Source organism: Thunnus thynnus, chromosome 4, assembly GCF_963924715.1.
Source record: "Thunnus thynnus chromosome 4, fThuThy2.1, whole genome shotgun sequence".
NCBI lineage: Eukaryota > Metazoa > Chordata > Actinopteri > Scombriformes > Scombridae > Thunnus > Thunnus thynnus.
Window position 1 is genome coordinate 33,890,718 of NC_089520.1, and position 17,392 is coordinate 33,908,109.

Genomic DNA, 17,392 nt, shown 5'->3' on the forward strand with positions numbered 1-17,392 from the left:
ACACACACACACACTCGCACACAACACTGGCCTGTAAACAAGAAGCCCTGCAGACTCAGGTGGCTTTAAATGCAGATCAAATTACTTCTCATTAGTTACTATATTAAACTTCACTGCATCAGGTAACACTGACTTACAACTCTGTTTCTTGTACCTTGGTTAGTCTTCACTACTCATTTAGAAATAATATCAGTCAATTCACCCACATCACAATGACAAGAACTTGGATTTCCTCTCAAGAGCTATGACAATATGAGGTTGTATAGGTAGAAAATAGTGTCTACAGTCACTTATGAGCTCAGCTGAGACTCAAATAATCTTGGTTCAGTGTTTATAGGAACAGATAACAGAGTCTTGGTTATGTTGCAATCTTGTCTCTAAATATTTGAATGTGAATATGGTGTTGGGTGATTTTATTTTAATCAATGTGATGACAGATTTGTATTGTATATGGAATATTGTTTGGACCTAATGTTTTTATTTGATCATGTAAGGTTATTTTATATAATTGTATTGTGATATTTAAGTCAATACACTAACTGGATTATCAGAAGTAACTGTTTAACATTGAGAACATTGCGGTTGATTTTACAAAAGTAATTCTTTGTTGTTGTGAGCACAACAAACTCTAAATTCCATTCACCTCCTTTGTACTGACATGTTGGCAGAAGGATGTGTGGTGTGCATTTGTGGATACAAGTGCTAATACAAGTTCATTTGTTCTGGTTCTAATATCAAAACAACATTTTTTTTTCCAATACAAATGTTGTCTGAACACTAGCAGGCTTAAGGTTTCCATCCACTGCTGTTATATTATAGTTTGGTCGTCAAGATAAACAGCTGGTGGTGCCAATATTCCAGCCAAGCGGTCATGAAACCATTGCAGAAGAAGAGGGCAAAACAAGAAGATGTAATTAAAATGTATGTATTTATGTTGTTTGTATGTATGCATGTTTCATGTATCAATTTGGAGAAGGACTAGATGTAACTTTAAGGATTTTACAGTGGCAATTATTCTTTTTTTCTAGAAAGACCATATCAGACACATATTATTGTTCCAAGCAGAGTATTTTTAAATGTCTTAATACATGTCTGGAGGGGATCTTTAATGCTTCATGTAGACCTACGTCATCATTGTTTGTTAAGTCTGTTATGTTACATTTATCAATAAGTGTAAAAATACAATATTTCAAGATTCTTTTACATTTTTGGCATTTCCACTTGGGTGGTTTATGTGCAAATTGAAATGCACATAAACCTGTGAGTGGAAATGCACCTACTGTCTGAATCTGATCAGATGCCAGAATTCAGTTCTTGACAGCTCAACACTCATTTCTGTAGGCATCTTAAAAGTAAATACCAGCCCCAAGCAGAAGTGTCATTAGCAGAGATGCCACTGGGTGTGAGAGGGAAAATATGCTTTTTTCTGGTTTGGGTGTACAGACCGTTCATACCTTATGCAGGAACAAATTTGGACTGACATTAATGGGAACAGCAAGATATATAACACTCTCTACTTCTTACTTTACACCCTCTCAATGACTAATGAGTACTGAAGTCTCCTCCACTCAACTTGCACACATGTGAAATCGGACCCTCTACTTATTTCCTAAAGATTTGTCTTCTTAATACTTTTCCTCTGCAGCTCTGCAACAGTGCATACTCTGAGGTTTCTACTCTCATAAACCGCCTATAACTTACAGTAAATCATTACTCCATCTCTGCATATTGAGATGACTGACAGATAAATGAGGTCTTTTCTCTAGAAGGTCATTAAACAATTCAGTCTTGCAGCTGGAAGGAACCATAGCCACACACACACACACACACACACACACACACATATATACTGATAACATGCCAAGGAAAACTCCAAAACTCTCTATACGGGTAGTTTAGAGTCTGTATTTTTGAAATGAATAGCATATAAAGAGTGACAGCTGTTGGATGTGTTTATTACACAGCTTGTTAATCCAACTGTTGCAGCAATATCCCTGCTTTCTGGCACATATAAGGGCATCTGACCTTCAAACTGAGATTAATATGTCAATACAGCTAAAGCACAATGAGAGCCATATTAGCCACTGATACATCTTCACACTGTCAAACCCACGACAATTACACATATTTTATGGGTTTATTTTCATTCCTCTTGGGCGTGAATAATTCTGCTCTTGTAGTCTAGTGGAGGCAAAGTAGCTCATTGTATCATCAATCATCAATTTATGTCTTGATTTGTAGTTTCACAAGTGGAGGACAAATGCTGAGTGTCACTTTTCTTAACATAGCAGCAGTGTTGCGTGTCTTGTTTGTGATAATTGTCCAACATTTGAGACAATCAGCAGGTTCCCATCCTTTGACTCATAAATTCATCATTCAGAGCTTGTTCCAGGTCTGAGAGGGGTTGCACGCAAGCATAGTCTGAGGAGACAGTGAAGCGAAACCACCAACACCTCCACACACACACACACACACACACACACACACAAACAATCCTACTCTGTGACAGTCATTGTCCCTCCCTTTCTCTCGTTGCCTGAGGCTATTCATGTCTTCTCATGCTCTATGGTATGTCAGACTGAGGAAACTAAACCACAATACACCTATTTACAGTTTATTTCCCCTAAGGGCAGCACACCGGTTGTTTATCACTCAGATAGTGACTACAGATGTATGGTATGTCTCATCTAAAAAAAATAAAAAATAAAAAAAAAACACAGAGGCAACAAAGACACATACTGAATGCATTCTCTGGCTGTATAAAAAATAATAAACATATTTCATACATTTATTTAAAGGTTAGATGCTACATAAACTTGGGGACGAAACATAGACGTAAGAACATTTACTCAAGTCATTCATTTCCAAACATAATGAAAACATTCACATCTTGAGAAGACATTGGAGGTTATTAAGGATTTTATTAACTTTACAACAACAATGCTGGTGTGCATTACAAGTCTGTCTGCAGAGCAATGCAGTAGTAATCCCAGAGCATTTGATGACTAGTAGAGACTGTGGATGGAAGCAGTGAGTGAATCATATCAGTCTCTCTGCTGTACACCTGCACTGTGCTGCCATCTTGTGGCCTTTTACATCACCTGACTTGATTTTCACTGGACCCCAAACTAGACAGGATGTCAGGTCATGTCAGATCGTTTCTTGTCCAATCCCGCAGAGCAAGAAGCTTCTATGTTATTAACATTGCTTAAAGGAACACTATAGTTTATTACAACCTGGGTTTGATCTTCAGAGCTCTGGTCCTCGGTTGTGTTGGTCATGATAGTATTGCTAAAAATAGGTTCAACTTTGAACTAATGTGTACACTCACATTTGCCTGAGCAAAGACAGATTAGCAACATCAGGGCTGCTCTCACTTTCAGTTTGACCTCTAAATAAATTGGTTCATATAATTTGGATAAAGCTTTGGCTTGTTTAAAAGCTGCAAGATCACTGACTGCTCAGCTTGTTTCCCTACTGAACCATTTTTGGGCGATGCTCTCAGATCACTTTGGTGAGTAAAACATGTAAATATCCAAAGCTACAAAAATAAAACCCAAATAGTAAAAACCGTAGCTTTCCTTTAACAAATGTACCCAGTTCCCCTGAAATGTACAGAAGCCCACTACACTCACCGCAGGAAAAATACTGGAGACCTTAAATCTCATAATGATGATTTCAGTATCATAATTATGACTTATTATCTCATAATTACAAGAAAAGATCTCGTAATTACGGGAAAGGTATCTCGTAATTGTGTCATCTTGATCTTGTAATTATGAGAAATGTCAAATGTAAAAAGACTGAATTATGGTATCATTCAGATGGTATCATTCTGTGAAGTATTCTGTGTCTTGAGTGAATAACCAATCACATGTCCAGATGTAATGCTGTTATGTATGTGAGGCTGATGTATTGATGAACATGAAATAAAGCAGCAGTATCCTGCACAAGAGTTTATGTATGAAACATTAAGAGAGACAAAATAATAAGCAGAACAATTCATAAGTCAACATCTAAACATCTGAAGTCCTTGTTCGGACAGGAAGCTCTCAGACCTGTTCAGAGTCGTTCAGTTGTAGATGCTTCATGGATACAAAGTCATGGATCTGAAATGCATCCAATATATCAGAATGTGTTAGTCTAACAACCATCCATCTATATAAAGCATTCAATAAAGTTTGATAAAGACATTTGCAGCTGAAACTCCTCATCAGGTCACAGAATCTGATGGATCACAGAATGCAATTTAACAGCTGATATCTTGTAATTATGGGATAGTAAGTCATAATCATGAAATACCAAAGTCATAATTATGACATACAGTCAATTTTGCTTTCTTTGGTGAATGCAATGGGCTTCCATAAAAATGTGCTGTTCAATTACATTACTGGAATAATTCTCATTATTTTGGAACAGCACCTGCTGTGGATGTGGCTAGCAGTAAGCTAACTAGAACGCTAGCTGCAAAGGTGAGGCCAGTGGCTACAGAGCACAGCAGCCACAGCACCAGCTATGACTAAAAGAAACAAAAATAAAACTGCAAGATTAAACACAGAAGACAAGACTCCAAAATAACATCAGCACTGCTTTGAACACACAGAGTAGCTGTGCTCACACTCGGCTTCTACAGATGCAGGTTTCCTCTGGCTCTGGTTTCAAAGCAGACAGCTTATCAAGATGGCTAAACAGAGTTGGAGTTGGGGTGGTGAATATGACAACATAATCTGTCAGTTGATATAAATTTGTCTACTATCATGGATTTACAACAATCCTAAAATCTCTGGGTGAACTAGACCATTAGAGCAGTGGCGTAAATCATTGATCAGGACTGTTTAATTGGATTCATTGGCGTCAATGTTATGAAGTTCTTTTTCAAGTATTTCCTTAGTTGATGAACCAAAATAAGGCATTCCTGTCTTAATACTTTATCCCTTTACAATTTCTACATTGATTATGCTGAAACTTTATATCACAATACAATATATACAGATATCAACATTGTTGTAGAAAATGACACAGTTTCATCCATCACTAGTTGGAGTGAAACTTCACCAAATCACAGGAAGGAGGGAACAACTTCCTTTCCTGCTTTTTGTACTTTTATACACTCATAATACAATGTTTGACTGTTCTCAGGTTAAGAAAATACAACTGCAAGCATGTTGTTGATTGTCCAAAGTGATCATTTACTGTGTCCTCCAGAGGCTGGCACTTTATGTCACCTCTTTAAAAGACTGTTGATAGCTTTGACTTCATCAGTGGACAGAGGAGACAGGTTGTAGCCTCTCAGCTCTGGTTTTCCTGCAAGCAGAAACAGAAAGACAAACATCATGGTCACCTTACAGTAGACTGCTGGGAGAATGTTCAGAGTTTGACTTGTCCTGAGGAGGTATCGATCACGAAATAATAGCAGCTGAAATGTTTCCACTTGCATAACAACTGGTTTACCAGCGGAGTTAGTACTGAGCTGCAACCCCTCCCTGTTTATTCCTCCAAGTCTATATATATCTAACTGAATGCAGACTGGACTCACTTATCACTTCCTCTTCCAACAACTGAACCACTGGGAGATGTTTGGAGTTTAACGACACATCAGCTTCAATCGGAGATCTATCAGAAAACTATTTTCTCTATAAACACAAGTTACAGGAAAAAAGACTGCAGAAATATTCCATATGGGATAACAGTTGTTTTTCTTCTCCAAACACTAAGGTTTAAAGGTCAAGACTCCAGATATCATCTCAATATCCTGTCTGTTGAGGCACTTATTTGATCATCCTGCCTGAGTTTATCTAACGAGTGAAATCTGCATCTCCAGTAACTGGAAGTTTAATCTCTTTTGACATATAATAAAAACAAATGTCATTGCTACGATATTTATCATTCATCCTGTTGCACTATGAGCTCACCAACTTTTGTTGTAATCGGAATAAAGTTTAATCAACTCATGATAACAGTTGCTCAACAGAAACATCTGGACAATATAACACCACAACTACAAGCTCACAAGTCAACACTGAGCTGATTCAAAACCTCTCTGACACACTCAACAAAAACCTCAACACTTTCAAAAGGCTGCAGGGACACATGACTAATGACAGTGTCACATTATTGAGCTCAACTTGCTTATTATTGTGAGCTTTAGAGATGTTGGTAGGTGTGTTTCTGAACCTGGACAGAACCAGTCGAGCTGTGTCTCTCTGTTTCCCGCCTTGATGCTAAGCTAATTGCCTCCTGGCTCCAGCTCCATGTTTAACATACAGACCTGAGAGAGGTATTGATTAGGTCTGCCCCCTAAAAGTCCATACATCAGTCGAGAAGTCCCTGAGTCGACTCGCATTTTGTCAGCTGAACCATTGGTTTTTTTAGCCACGTCTTTATACACAGAGTAATGCAAAGTGACAGCATGACAGGCTGTAAACTTCTACAAAGTCTCTAAATGACCTAAATACATAATTGTAATGGAAACAGGACAGCGTGACCAACTGAACTCTACTGCAGTCAAAATGCTCCTCATACCTTGCATCTCATTAAGACGATTGACTTTTGCTTTCAGTCCTTTGCGAAGGTCATTGATCTCCTTGTCCAGCTGCTCCTGGTCTACAGATGAAACACAAAGATCACAAGAGTTTAGAATGACCTCACATTCAGCCACGACATGTAAAACATATCAATTTATATTCAGATGTATACTGGAAATCTATCCAATATACAGTACTTAGATATGAACACTTTTACCTTTCTGAATCATCTCTCTTGTCTTGGATTTGGGAAATTTGATGTTTCCAAAGCAAACCTTCACTTTCTCTGCAAATGACAGCAGTGTTAAAACAGTTCTCCACCAATTCAGCATTGCACTCCTAACACATTTCTTCTTCCATATCAAAACCTAGTGCCTACATTACCCACTATGCAACTCAACCACCCACAGTTGTGTGTCAGATGTATTATGCAAGTAGAAGCTAATGTAGCCTGGAGCTGCTAGCCTCCAGCAGAGATGAGCAGCTACAGAGGTCTGCTAACCTCACTGCTTTCTAACTTCACACCACCAGACTTTTGTCATTGTCTAACTTGTAGTCTTCTGCCTCAACAAACACTGACTCCAGTGACAAAAGGCTTTATGCAACTCTCTCTCACATATGCAGTAGTACTGTCCAACACCTAGGAACACATATTGATGTGTAAAATCGCTGGAGTTTACTTTTCAGTATCATTTCACATACAGCGACATCTACAATCAATATACAACTCCACACCTGACTCACATCATGATACTACACTGTTGTTTCCACTGTGAAATCACTGTAATGATTGTTCTCACAAGTTAAGCCATGAGTGACAGACTGAAACATCCATATTACAGCATCCTGTCATGATTGCTCACTCACCTGAATCTGACAGCTCATTCTTCAGTGCGTTCAATGCCTCTCTGTTCCTGTTTCTCTTTGAGTCCAGGTCCACAATCTGAAATACCAACACAAATCAACAGAGAACATTAGTTTTCACAACAATACAGTACACTAGATTACTCATTTCAGAATGTAGAAAAATTAAAACAAGCAATATATGTTTTTAACTGTCTGGATTTATGCTTAAAGACTAAGGTCCTTATATTTTGTTATATTTGATCAGGTTATGCACTACGATCAACATATACAATTGTTAACCTGTTCATGTTTCTTTCATTTAAGAAACATTACCAAACTCAGGTCTGTTGTATCACAACCTGAGCTAGAGATGATTATTCACGCTTTTATATATATATACCTGCCTCAGCAAGTCGTCCCTGGACTGTCTACAAATGTTCCAAAATGCTGCTGCAAGGCTGTTGATCAGGTCCAGCAAGACGACTCACATCACACCCATCTTATCTTTACATTGGCTTCCCATCAGGTTCAGGATTCATTTTAAGGTTTTCACACATAAAGCCCTGCAAGGTCAGTCACCTGTGTACATCTCTGACCTGCTCTGTCCTTATATCACCAGTAGGTCACTTAGGTCTTCTGACCAGGGCTTACTGGTTGTCCTACACGCTCAACTGAAAACAAGAGGTGATGGTGCCTTTGAAGTGGTGGCTCCAACACTGTGGAACACTCTTCCAACAGACACATGATCTGCACTCTCTGATGATGCCTTTAAAACAGCTGAAGACTCATTTATTCAAACTGCCTTATAGTGTCTAGTGTTTGTTTTTAGTGTGTTTTTAAGTAAGTTGTTGTTTATGTTTTATTATTTGTTTCTTTCATTGTATCTTATATATTATGTATTATTTTTATGGTCTTATTTCTTAAACAATTTTACTCTTGTGAAGCACTTTGTGACCTGCTCTGTGAAAGGTGTTACATTAAATTAACTTTACTTACTTAAAACACGATCACAGAGTCATAGACAACAGTCATATCTAACAGTTGGAGGTTTATATTATGAAGACAAATCTATGTAATACTGTGATCTTTAAGTTTATGGTATTTTAAATATGTTAGCGTTGTCAATCACGAACACACTGAGTGCCTTCTCTCACCACATCCCTCTGATAAAGCCTCTTAACTGTATTTTAAACAATAAATCAATCTTGCATAAACAAACAATACCCACCACTCTACACACACTGGGGAATAACTGTGTTTGAATACTTCACAATAAAGCGACACCATATTATTTATTCAAAGTACACTCATTTTAGTACAAAACATAATTCACTTTTTTTGCTGTAATTGATGTGGAATATTATTATTTCTCTATTTAACACGTGTATAACTGTATGCATGTCTAGCTGACCCAGGTTTTCTGTATGTCTGGTAATTTGTGGTTATTTGATGAAACACAACTTTATTTAGGAAAATACACAATGTGAGCACAATTTTAGACTGAAGTACTAAAGGTGTGTAGACTAGATTTTGACACAGGGCCAGTGGTGGAAGAAGTATTCACATCCTTTACTTAAGTAAAAGTAGAAATACTGTTGTCTAAAAATACTCCATTACAAGTAAAAGTCCTGAATTCAAAGTGTTACTTAAGTAAAAGTACAAGAGCATTATCAGCTAATGTACTTAAAGTATCAAAACTGAGAGTGTTCATTATGCAGACTGACTTCTTCCAGAGTGTCATATTATTACAATATGTTTTATTGTTTGTTTTTATCACTAACAAATACATGTAAGAGCATTTTAATGCTGTAGTAAAAAATTCAGTGATCCATTTTAATAATATAGATTTTATTGAACAAAATAACAATAAAGAAAGCCATGTTCTGCTCGTTATTAACAGCGTGTCGTTACCACATAAGCAGCTACCTGTTGTTTAGAGGTGAGAACATCCTCAGCTGCCTCCTCAACTTCTGATAAATATTCCAAAACACGCTGTGATTCAGCGTCCATGATGCTTGTGTTGCTCTAAAAATACGTTCGGGCTGAAACAACAACATGAAACAGAAAGGACCGCGATGGAGCTGCATAAAATATCCTCCATTCTGTCTTCCCCGTTAATTACAGCAAACACGCCCCATCACGTGGATTTATGTTGTTGAAACTTACCATTTAAACATAACATTATATCATACCATATATAGCATGGGAAGATACAACAGTAGGACTAGGATACTTCTTCGTCATAAACAAAAATAGCAATAATACACCTATCAAGTGTGGGAAGTTGTCTGTATTTTAGCAGTTTCATTTCTCTGCCACTTATTTACACGAACATTTTGTGATGTGAACATCTATACTATGCATCTGTTTATGATTAATAAGTGTGCACACAAAGCTCTGTGAGATTCTCAAAACTGCATTAAAGGAGAAAGAAACTTTCATTCTTTGTCTGGGATGTGTAACCCAAAGTCAACTTTTCTTATAAAAGAAATAAATAACATATACAGTAGGCTTACGTGTTCACCTCCACCCCTTAGATAAAACACACCAACAAAAACAGCAAACAGTGTAAAGTTATCATATCTGAAGTACGTTTCACATTTAAAATTTACATAGTGTTTACGGAAATATATTCAACACGTGAAAACACAAATTTCACGTGACCTTTTATAATGTCTTTTGTAATTCTTTGTTTTACACCACATTTGGAGTTTTTTGAGGTGTGCTCACAAGCAAGCTCTATGTTTGCTGCAAAAATCTAGGGACATGTTCTGCCTCAAGATGGCGCCACAAGCTTTAAAAGACTTTATATCTCATAAAAGACTTTTTTCCCTGAAATTTAAAGGACATGATCTAGTTTTATGTGCAAGTCGTCACTTGGAATCTGACTGTCACTGATGAAAATTGGTGGAGTTAATAATAATAATAATAATAATAATAATAATAATAATAATAATAGTTAAGTTAAGAGTTTGAAAACTTCAGAGAGGTCACCAGAAGGTTCCTGACAGTTCAGGCTTATTGAAACACATCTTAAATGTGAGGAAACTGCTTCACTATAACCCATGGTCAATTACAAGGTCCTTCACTCTGTCTTTTAAAATTTTAAAATTTGCAAAATGAATTGAAGGATAGGTTCACAATTTTTTACCAACAGTCCTGGTAGTCGTGAGGTTATGGTGCTGACCATGAACAACAAGGTCCATAGTTTGAATCCAAGCCTTTGTTGAATGTCATCCTCCTGTTTCCCACCACTGTCTGTTGTGCACACACTGTGTGCTTGAATGTGTGAATGTGCGTGACAGAAATGTGTGTTAATAGAAATGTGTTTCTTCAAGAAGAAAGTAGAAACATGTCCTTGGATTATACACTACAGTGGTAGAAGTACTCAGATTCTTTACTTAAGTAAAAGTACAAATACAATAATATGAAAATACTCCATTACAAGTAAATGCCCTGCAGCACATACACTTAAAGTATCAAAATACTGATCATTTGACCTCTTTGTCTTTTAAGAGAAGTTTAGAGGGGAAATGTCTCTTTGGTGGAACTTATAACAACTCATATTCCCCCCCGACATGTAGCACAGTACAATAATAAAGTACTATAAAGTAACTGAAAATTATAATTAAGTACAGTTCTTGAATAAATGTACTTCCACTGCAGAGTAGGTATATTTTGACACATCTTAAGAAATGGACTGATATGAAACAGAATCAAATAAATAATATGTTTAATAAATGTACCACAGCCAATATTATCATTAAGATTGTGTAAAATGTACATTTTTGTAGTAAATGAAGGTAAAATTACCTGTATGGAGGAGACATTTATCCACAATAACAAAGTAGGAGCTAGTTTGGTCTTTTTTACTAATGATGTTTAGTATTGTTTGATTATTCTAGAAATTTGCTTTATATAGATCCAATTTTGATAGTTTTCCTTTTTTGCTAATTATTTGTTTAGTTTAATTATCTGTTTGTTTAATGTATTTAGTTTTAAGTAGTATTTTGTTATTTTTATTTTGTTTTGTGAATTACATAACACTATGGGCATCTAAGGTTATATACTGTATATATCTATTCTTTTGTTTGCTTGCTTGTTTTTAAGAAATAAGCCTTCAGAAATGCAAAACTTTACATAGACAATGGACTTCTTTTGCCTGCGTACATCACATGCCATGTGTGTCGGTGGCAGTGGCATTTCATTTAAATTTGAATTTGATTCATGACAAATGGCCACGACATAAGGTAAAAAACACCCTTGGACTCAAAGGAAGGACCCCTCATCACTAGACTTATTACATTCACTTGGATTTTGGATGGATGATGGATGAAGACCCTTTTCATTACATGTCTTTCATCAAAGCTTTTAAAATGGAGTGAAGGAGAAGACAACTAATTGAAGTGACTGTTTGCTCTTCCTCAAACATTACACCAGGGGGCAGCCAAGAGACGTAGTGAACTAGTTAAGGCCTTCAGAGCAGGGATACCACAGAGCAAAGTCTTCTTGCAGAACACTGAAAACACAATATTGCATCTGCTTATATGGAAAAGTTTCTCAGCTGTTAAAAGTGAGGACATTAAAGTGTTGCAATCATTCTCCCTGTTTCTGGGACTAGACTTACTATCTAACATGAGGAGCATTATCTCGAAACTTTCTTACAAATTAAGGAAAAAAATGGAGAAATGTTGCTTGTGATCTGCAAGAGCGCCGTGGTCAGAGAGCAGTGTTTACTGACCTTTTAGCCTTCATCCAAAAACAAGTCAAAATTGCCTGAGATCCACTTTGTGGCACCATTCAAGACTCACAACACACTTGCTCTAAGGCCTCCAATGCTATTAACATAAAGCAAAGGAAAGAGGGAAGCAGTTTTGACACCATGTCACTGCAGTTAAGGGAGGAGTCATAACTCCTTCCTTTAATAATAATGTTGTAAAGATTCACTAATTTTGCCTTATTTTTTCAACTTCCTTTTCCATCAACTGACTTCTTGCCGTCCCTTTTTCTTCTCACTAATTGGTTGGCTGGTTCACACTTCATTATCTTGATTCATTTCACCTGTGCACTCTAGTCCTATTTAAACACATCCCTCACTGTCATTCATTCTTTCACTTCTACACAGGGTGGCAGAATTGGTAAGAAGTTTATTTTGCACCTCAATTCATCCTTAGTTTTGTTGAAACAATATTTCCTTTTTAAAGATATGAGAATAATTTTCTGTGTTCATTTAATCTTATTTCTTTTCTTTCAGATATAGACCCATGTGTGTCTTTTTTCCCCCCTTGCTTTTCCCCATACACTTCTACAATCCACATTATCAAATAAATATATTGAGAGTGAATTCAAGTTTTCATGGTCTCCTTCATACACATCCTGAGTGATGCCCATCACGATAGTTTAACTCCTGGAACCCTCCTATTAGATAAATAATGAACAGGAAACAAGACCAAGTCCTCCTCTACTCACAACTGTCTGCTTTGTTCACAAAGTAGTCACTGACTGGATAGATTTAAATATAAAGTGAACACTGGGACAAGATTCATTTCATCAAGGAAAAAGGAATTTGTTTTGGTTGCCTAAAATAGACGACACAAGCAAAGACTGCAGGAGTCATTTTGATTACAATGTCTGTCACCAAAAGCATCCAGGAGTCCTTCGTACAGTGTAAAGCAGCAGGATAAACACATATCCTCAGAACAAGCCCAACAGTCTGAGCCTTTAGAGTGTTTCCATTGCAATGTCTCAGACCTGCGACCATTTGGGGCCAGTTGTGAAGGTGATTCCATCTTTTCTATCGTTGCAGTCAAAGTCACAAGTCAGAGGAGTAACAAAACTCTGCAGACGTATGCCTATTTCAATCCAGATAGTTCAGGCATATTCTTTACAGAAAACTTGGCAAGAAAAGTAAAAAAAAGTATTCTGTTAAGAAAAATTGTCCAAAAGAAGACTGTAAACACTCATACATTGTTAGGTCTTGAAGTGTCTGGTATGGATACGAATGATTTCATTGAGGCACCAGATACTTTAACTCAAAAGACACTGACTGTCCCACAACAAGAGGATGTTGACAGTGGTGGACTCAGGCTGTCAGAGGGGCAGGGCTGAAAAAATATAAAGGGCACCTGATACATTCAATGGGCCTCCATCAGCAGAGGACAATGACACATGTTTGGTTAAAAAGGCTACATCCTCAATTAAGATTAACATTTTATAAGGTGATTCAGAATATAAAAAAAACAACACGTCTGTATTAAAAAGAGTTTACTTTTTTAACATTTATTTTGCAAACATCTCTATAATAACTTACAGGGAATGTGTAACATTTTAAATGTTTATTTCTCAACCACTATTAAAAACAAAAAACTATTAATAGTTTGAGAATTAGCTGAGCAGTCTTGTCAGGGGAGCTAGAAGCAAGATCGGTAAAATCAAAGGAGAATTATTTTCACCATGAGTTTGTAAATGTTAATGACCTTGTTATGGTCAAATAAGATGTCCCTCTCAATGGACAACAGAAGATCTAAGAGCCTTCCTTCTCCACATCTGTTTCTAAGCTGGGTCTTGATCACCTTCAGTTTGGAGAATAATTGGTCGACTGATGCAGTTGTCACTGGCAATGTAACATATATTTTGAGGAGTTTTGTATTAGGAAAAGCTATTCTAAGGGTATCGTCAATAAGGAGTTCAGGGTTGTGTTACAGAAAGCGAGTTTAAATATTACACAGTGTGAATTCAGCCTTATCTCAGAATAAAACCTCTGCAAGTCCTTCTGTTATAACACTGTGACTCTGCACAAAAGACAGATCAGCTTTTTTCGAGCAGCTCCTGCACTGAAATGTTTATTGCACATGTAACACCCACTGCAAGTCACTAAGGAATGACAATAAAATGAGTAAAATAAAAATTTTTATTACAGAAAGTCAGATTGAGATTTTACATTCGCCCACCTTAACCAGTTAAATAGTTAACTTCCCAGCTATCACTAACTGAGTTTCACTAAGACACACCAGTGCACACTGCAATCAGTGGTCCATTAGCTGCTCTTGCTGTGGGATTATTTGAATCATTTGTTTGTTTGTTTGTTTTGGGGGTTTTCTTTTCTGTCTAGTCCGAGTATTGCCCTTCCGCCTTGTACGGAATCATTTGAATGACTCACTCCCCCCGCCTGTTTGTGCCTTGGGCGTTGGCACCAGTCTTCAATGGAAAGCTTCCTGTGCTGTAGTTTTGTTTAGTTTTTTTAGGGCCTGAGCCCAAAGGGTGTGTTTTTTCAAGGAGTACATGTGCTCCTAAATGAAAAAAATTAGGAGCATACATATAACGTTAGGAGCACACTAAAAAATGTTCAAGTAACAGTTTCTTAAAGAAAACAATTCATTACATACATATTTACAATTTATCACATACATATTTAAACTCTTTGTGTGTGTGTGTGTGTGTGTGTGTATGTAAGTCACAATTTATGTTTTTAGGGGTGCTCGATTATGGCAAAAATCATAATCACGATTATCTTGTTCAATATTGGATCACAATTATTTAACACGATTACTTTTTGAGTCGTTTTTGCCAATTGCTGATGTTCATATATGCACATATTTTTTCCACTTGGCTGAGGAGACTATTACACATATATATTGTACGTATATTGTACTGATGATCAAGAAAGACTATAGCCTATATGAGGGAAGAACTTGAATGCTGAGCTACTGAACTCCAGTCTTCCTAAGTTCTTCCTTCATATATTGTCTTTCTTGATCATAGTATAATCTATGCTTACGTACATAATCGCCTCCTCAGCCAGCTGGTAAAAATATGTGCATATATCGGCATCGGCAATCGGCCACAATGAGTTGGAAATATCAGCATATCGGATATCGGCAAAAATCCAATGTCGTGCATCCCAAGTTAAAAGTCTTTACATCCCTAAAAACAGACTTGATGAAAATTAGGAAATTAATTTGTTTTACACACAAACTCATCAAGGGTTTTCAATTTACTAATTGAAATTCAAGTGAATGGGTGCAAAACTTGCATGATTTTTATGACACAGGTGTGAGCAGGGCAGCCATGTCTCACCCTGCAGAAAATTCTCATCCTCACACTGTTGAGATTTGATGTTTCACCATGACAGAGGAAGTTGCTATAATTTTATTGTAAATGCTCCATTCTGCACCAAACTTTACATGTTTGATATGACTATGACTCCCGGCCTGAATATTCCATCAGTGATGCAAACTGGCTGAATAGCGCTCCCCACGAAATTTCAGTAAAGCAGCCCCAACAGCGGGCAAAACAGTGGACAAAGGAAGTGATGTTTATCTCCTTCTTGCACTGTCTGAAAACAACCCGGGTCTGAAGACATCTACATGCCCGTCACAGAAGCCCTTCGATTGCGCCACGGCCCGACGTGCGCAAGGGCGCGAAGGCCCGGTCAACGTTGCTTGCAGCTTTACTTTCTTTTTTTTCTTTTTGGCACAAGTTCCAAAAGAAGCACCCTGCACAGAGATTGAGAGTCACTCAGTAATTTTCCACTGTGAACACCGTGTGTCCAAGCCTAAATTATAAGTCACATTCGTTCAATAGTTTCTATATATACCTCAGGTTGTTGTGTACCCATGGAAATTAAAACAAGCTATCTAATTATTATGGATTTAGAAGTTTTAGAAGTTTAGAAGTTAGTCCTATGGCACACTTTGCCCCAAGATAGGGGTAAAATGAGCATGGGGATGGGGTAAATTGAGCGCTCTACGGGCAAATAGTGCTACCATTAAATACTGATATAAAAATGACACAAAATCAAACAAATTAATTATAAAATTAAAAATAATGTTGAACTTTATTAATGCCATCAATTTAACAAAGGCAAAAACTTGTGATTTTCAGTAAAACCATATGTTTGTGTCTTGTTGTTCAACATGTTACCTAAACATTTTCAGTAAAGATTAAACTGTGATCTTTGTGTGTGCAAATGTGCTTTTGTGTATACAGACCAGTGGTCCAGGTCTGAATGACCTTGACCCCTACAGTGAGGGGATCTGGTGGCTCTGTTATGCTGTGGGGGGCATTTTGCTGGCATGGTTTGGGTCCACTTGTCCCCTTAGAGGGAAGGGTCACTGCTAATCAATACAAAGTTGTTGTGAGTGATCACCTTTATCCTATGATGAAACATTTCTATCCTGATGGGAGTGGTCTCTTCCAGGATGACAATGCCACAGTTCACAGGACACGAGGGTTCACTGAATGGTTTGATGAGTATGAAAATGATGTGAATCATACGCTATGACCTTCACAGTCACCAGATCTCAACCCAATTGACAGCACTCTCCACGTGTTTCCATGCCTATCTTTCTTATCTTATCATTATGAATCTAAATTTCATCTCATGGTCTTTTCATATAATCTCAAATAATCTTGCTTTTAATTTGACAATCTTATATTATGAATTTCTAGTTGAAATTGTGGGTGTATGTGATGTGCTAATGTGTGTAGCTTTGTATTTTGTATAATGTGTCCTGTGTGGTTTTTGCTTTATACTGTCTGTTATTGTGCTGTTATATGTTTTAATTGTAAGGGACTGTGGATGAAAATTAGCTAAATTTGGTGCAGTACATCAAATGTCAACATTTATGTTCCATGCAGGACATGGTCCCATTAAATACAATACAATTTTAAAACATATGGTCCAAGTATGGCCAGATTAATTTTGCTATCTGGGTATCCTCAGTAGAAAATGCAATATTTTAATATAATTTCGGCAGTAAAATGCATTTTGATAACATTTCTAGTGAGAAATGCGCATTTTGATTTTATAATCTTTGTTCAGTGAATGAATGATGTTTAGTTTGTCAGTTATTACGAAGGTTGTTTCAGGTCCCGCCAGTAAATTTTTGTAATGCAACATTTTCTGTTATGTGATTTGTGATATTTTATGTAACTGAGATTTTGTAAATGTTCATGGAGCTAAAACTACAGGCAAACACATTTATAAAAAGGCTAATCTATAGAAATGAGTTTTCAGCAGC

General features: G+C 36.9%; 1 protein-coding gene across 2 annotated transcripts; it reads right to left on the reverse strand.

Moving 5' to 3' along the window:
* Nucleotides 1–2,901: 2,901 nt before the first annotated feature.
* Nucleotides 2,902–12,272, reverse strand: LOC137182128 (p53 and DNA damage-regulated protein 1-like). 2 transcript variants are annotated; one of them, XM_067588426.1, is made up of 6 exons: nt 12,112–12,272; nt 9,297–9,412; nt 7,392–7,467; nt 6,742–6,810; nt 6,523–6,603; nt 2,902–5,304 (listed from the first exon to the last, which is right to left on the reverse strand). In XM_067588426.1, exons 2-6 carry the CDS (start codon nt 9,378–9,380, stop codon nt 5,222–5,224), a joined length of 393 nt encoding a protein of 130 aa, XP_067444527.1. In that variant the 5' UTR covers nt 9,381–9,412; nt 12,112–12,272; the 3' UTR covers nt 2,902–5,221. The 2 variants fall into 2 exon arrangements, with proteins under 2 accessions (XP_067444527.1, XP_067444526.1); XM_067588425.1 differs by lacking the exon at nt 12,112–12,272 and having other exon boundaries at nt 9,297–9,453.
* Nucleotides 12,273–17,392: the final 5,120 nt, after the last annotated feature.